Below are 2,872 nucleotides of genomic sequence, written 5' to 3' on the forward strand. Positions count from 1 at the left end.
TAAAGTTCCCTGTGTTTGGCTCTAACACTTTAAGAAAAATAAAGATCTAAATACCACAGATAATATTTTGAAAAGCATTATGTATAAAAAATATAAGTTAAACATTGCAACACGCTATCTCCAATAAATTGCCTCCTATCAGAAACAACATTATCGGCACTAAGTCTCTAAAGCAGAGAAGAAGGAGGGCAGCAGGGGAAGCACAAAAGATATAAAGTATTAATTGCAATGGTGACTTTTTATTAGTTAAATACACCTTCTTATAAAGTGGCAAGATAATATTTACAAATTTACACCTGAAAAGAAATCCTGTGTAATAGGCCCTCTTGGCAGTGCTGATCTAGAATAGATTCTCAGTTCATAGCACATGATAGATGAGTCTGGAACTAGAGGCCCCTGGAGTTGCAGGCTGTGAATCAATGTTGGTGACTGGGGAGAGAGACACATGGTCCTGGAGACACAATGCGGGTTGCTCTGAGTTGGTGATCCGATCCACTATGCTGGATAAGCAATCCAAGCTGGATAAAGAACTTTTATCTGTGGCATATACTAAAGATACAAGGAGGAAAAACCATTTAAAAAATCCCCAAGTAGATCAACTTGTTTATGTTTCCCTTAAATTGTTGGTCAGGCCTTTTGATACCCAGAGGTCAGGTGGTCACAGAAAATCTGATACAGAATTTTGCAACAAATAACAGCAATTCATAGGGATGAAGATGGGCAGCAGAGAATCTGCCTTGGTAATATTTCCCACCAACTTGCATATGTATACTTGTACAGGTATCTGTTTGGGTGGTGGGGTTTAAGCAGGTGATGCGAGTTTATTTTGCTCTGCCACAGCCTCCCCAAAAGTCTGTTACCTCTCTTTCCTCCCCCATACTGCCTGGAAGAACAGAACCTGCTTGATAGGCTGAGATCTTTAAACTCTGCAGTCATCAATTCTTACCATTTGGTACATCAGGACAATAGATGCTGTCAAAACTGCTGCTCTTTCTCGACCAGACAGGGCTGTTGCATTCGGGCTAAAACACAAGACACACACACACACACAAATTTAGTTTTTAGATTTGGGGAAAAGATGCTCTGATAGGACGAGGCAGTGCTTGCACACTTGCTCAGTAAATTAAGCTCTCTGGATCACCTTCATCACCTTGATTTAGCAGGGGTTGCCCTCACCAAACTGCCAGGGCACTGAGGTCAATTTCTGTGCTTGGAGAACAGGAGGAGCAGCAAAGGAAGAGGGGGTGGAAATCAGCAGCAATGTGCATTGGGTTAACCATGAAAAATGGATTGGAGAAGAAGGAAGCCACACTAATTCAGGGAGAGAACACTTTCCCAGGGCAAAAACGCATTAAAACCTGGCAGTGCTGGAGCAAACGTCCCCTGAAAAGAATGCATCAACATCTCTTCCCAGACAGGACTCAGCTGAGCAGAGGCTGAGGAGATGAGGTATTCTGTTGGTTTCTTCATTAAGTTATGAATCGTGCGCAGTGGATGTTTCAGATTGTTCCCTTCAGAGGTTAGCCTATGACAGGATCCATTGGTGATATATTTTGGAAATAGCCTGAGTAATGGAGGAAGCCTCTTATTGATTGATCGTTCCAACCACCAATCTCACATAACCTTCTCCTACAATGCATATTTAGACCTAAGTAGATGGTGAAACTAAAATCCAGTTGGGCTACTGTTTCTGGCATTTTCCTCAAGGTGTCACCTCTCTTCTCTTAGAGCAACTGCCTCCCCACTCCCACCTCCAACAGCCACCAATAAACACTTCATATTTGGCTGTCACGCCTGGTTTAAATGAGATAAGACTTTTGGAAAAGATTGAGAAGGCCGGGCAGGCACCAGCATTAGTTAGCTCTTACCATGCCATCGGAGCAGTTGGAGGTGGGGCTGGTGGGCTCCGAGCAACTCTGTCCTGGCAGACCGTAGAAATTTTCTACCTGCTCCCTTAGCAGCTCTTGCAGGCTCTCGATGTAGCGGATGGCATTTCTCAGGATCTCCACCTTGGGCAGCCTCTGGTTGGGGTTGGTAGTGGTGCACCTCTTAAGCGTCTCGAAAGCCTGGTTGACCTTCTTCAGGCGTCTCCGCTCGCGCATGGTGGCTGCCTTTCGCCGATCCATGGTGGTGGACTTCCTCTTGCACGCTTTGCAGGCCCACATGAGGCAGTGGCCAGCCTGATGGTGGCCCGTAGGTGCTCGCACGTGCTCGTCCTCATCTGAGCCTTGCAGCTCTGCTTTGTGCGCCCCAAAGGGAGCCACTCTTGGTTCAAAATCATCCCCGAACTCACCCTCTGGAGACGGGATGCAGGACCCATCGTAGAAGTACTCAGAAGGCGAGAACTGGCAGCCGTCCATCATGTCCATCTTCAGCAGAGAGGCAGGCAGTGCACCTAGACAGCTGCAAGAGAGGGGAGAAACCCAAGCCAGGCGCCGCTGCGGGCGGGCAAATCCCAGGCTGAGCCCCTGGGTTGGTTTCTCCGGTAATTAACAAAAGCAGACGCCTCCCGGCCTCGGTGCGCCGCACCAGGGTTGGGGCTCTTTATATAGTCTTGGGGGAGGGAGGCCGGCCCCAGGAGCCGGGCACTATTAGCATATCCCACCGCAACCCCCGCCGGGGGCCGTCTGGGCAAACCTCCGCCTTTCCTCTAGAGACAATTTGCTGTTTACTGCCCCTTTGACTCTAATGGTTTTAGTGCATTTCTGCTAAGGCGGGGGAGGTCTCGCCCATCGGTTGACGTGCTCTCTCCAGATTACCTAAACCAGGGACTCTCCAAGTGGCACAGACAAAAGGAGCGGAGGAAGCCCCACGTTTTGTCATTGCTCACCCATTAAATAAAGCAATTGCTCCATAGAACTGCGCGACTCGA

At 48.0% G+C, this 2,872-nt stretch overlaps 1 protein-coding gene across 1 annotated transcript; it reads right to left on the reverse strand.

Annotated features, from left to right (window-relative positions):
• Positions 1-305: 305 nt before the first annotated feature.
• On the reverse strand, positions 306-2,406 carry MYF5 (myogenic factor 5). Its single transcript, XM_037515243.1, has 3 exons — positions 1,869-2,406; positions 947-1,022; positions 306-549 (listed from the first exon to the last, which is right to left on the reverse strand). Exons 1-3 carry the CDS (start codon positions 2,367-2,369, stop codon positions 359-361), a joined length of 768 nt encoding a protein of 255 aa, XP_037371140.1. The 5' UTR covers positions 2,370-2,406; the 3' UTR covers positions 306-358.
• Positions 2,407-2,872: the final 466 nt, after the last annotated feature.

The sequence above is a fragment of the Talpa occidentalis genome, unplaced genomic scaffold, assembly GCF_014898055.3.
Source record: "Talpa occidentalis isolate TD23 unplaced genomic scaffold, MPIMG_talOcc4v2.1 talOcc4.16, whole genome shotgun sequence".
Classification (NCBI taxonomy): Eukaryota; Metazoa; Chordata; class Mammalia; order Eulipotyphla; family Talpidae; genus Talpa; species Talpa occidentalis.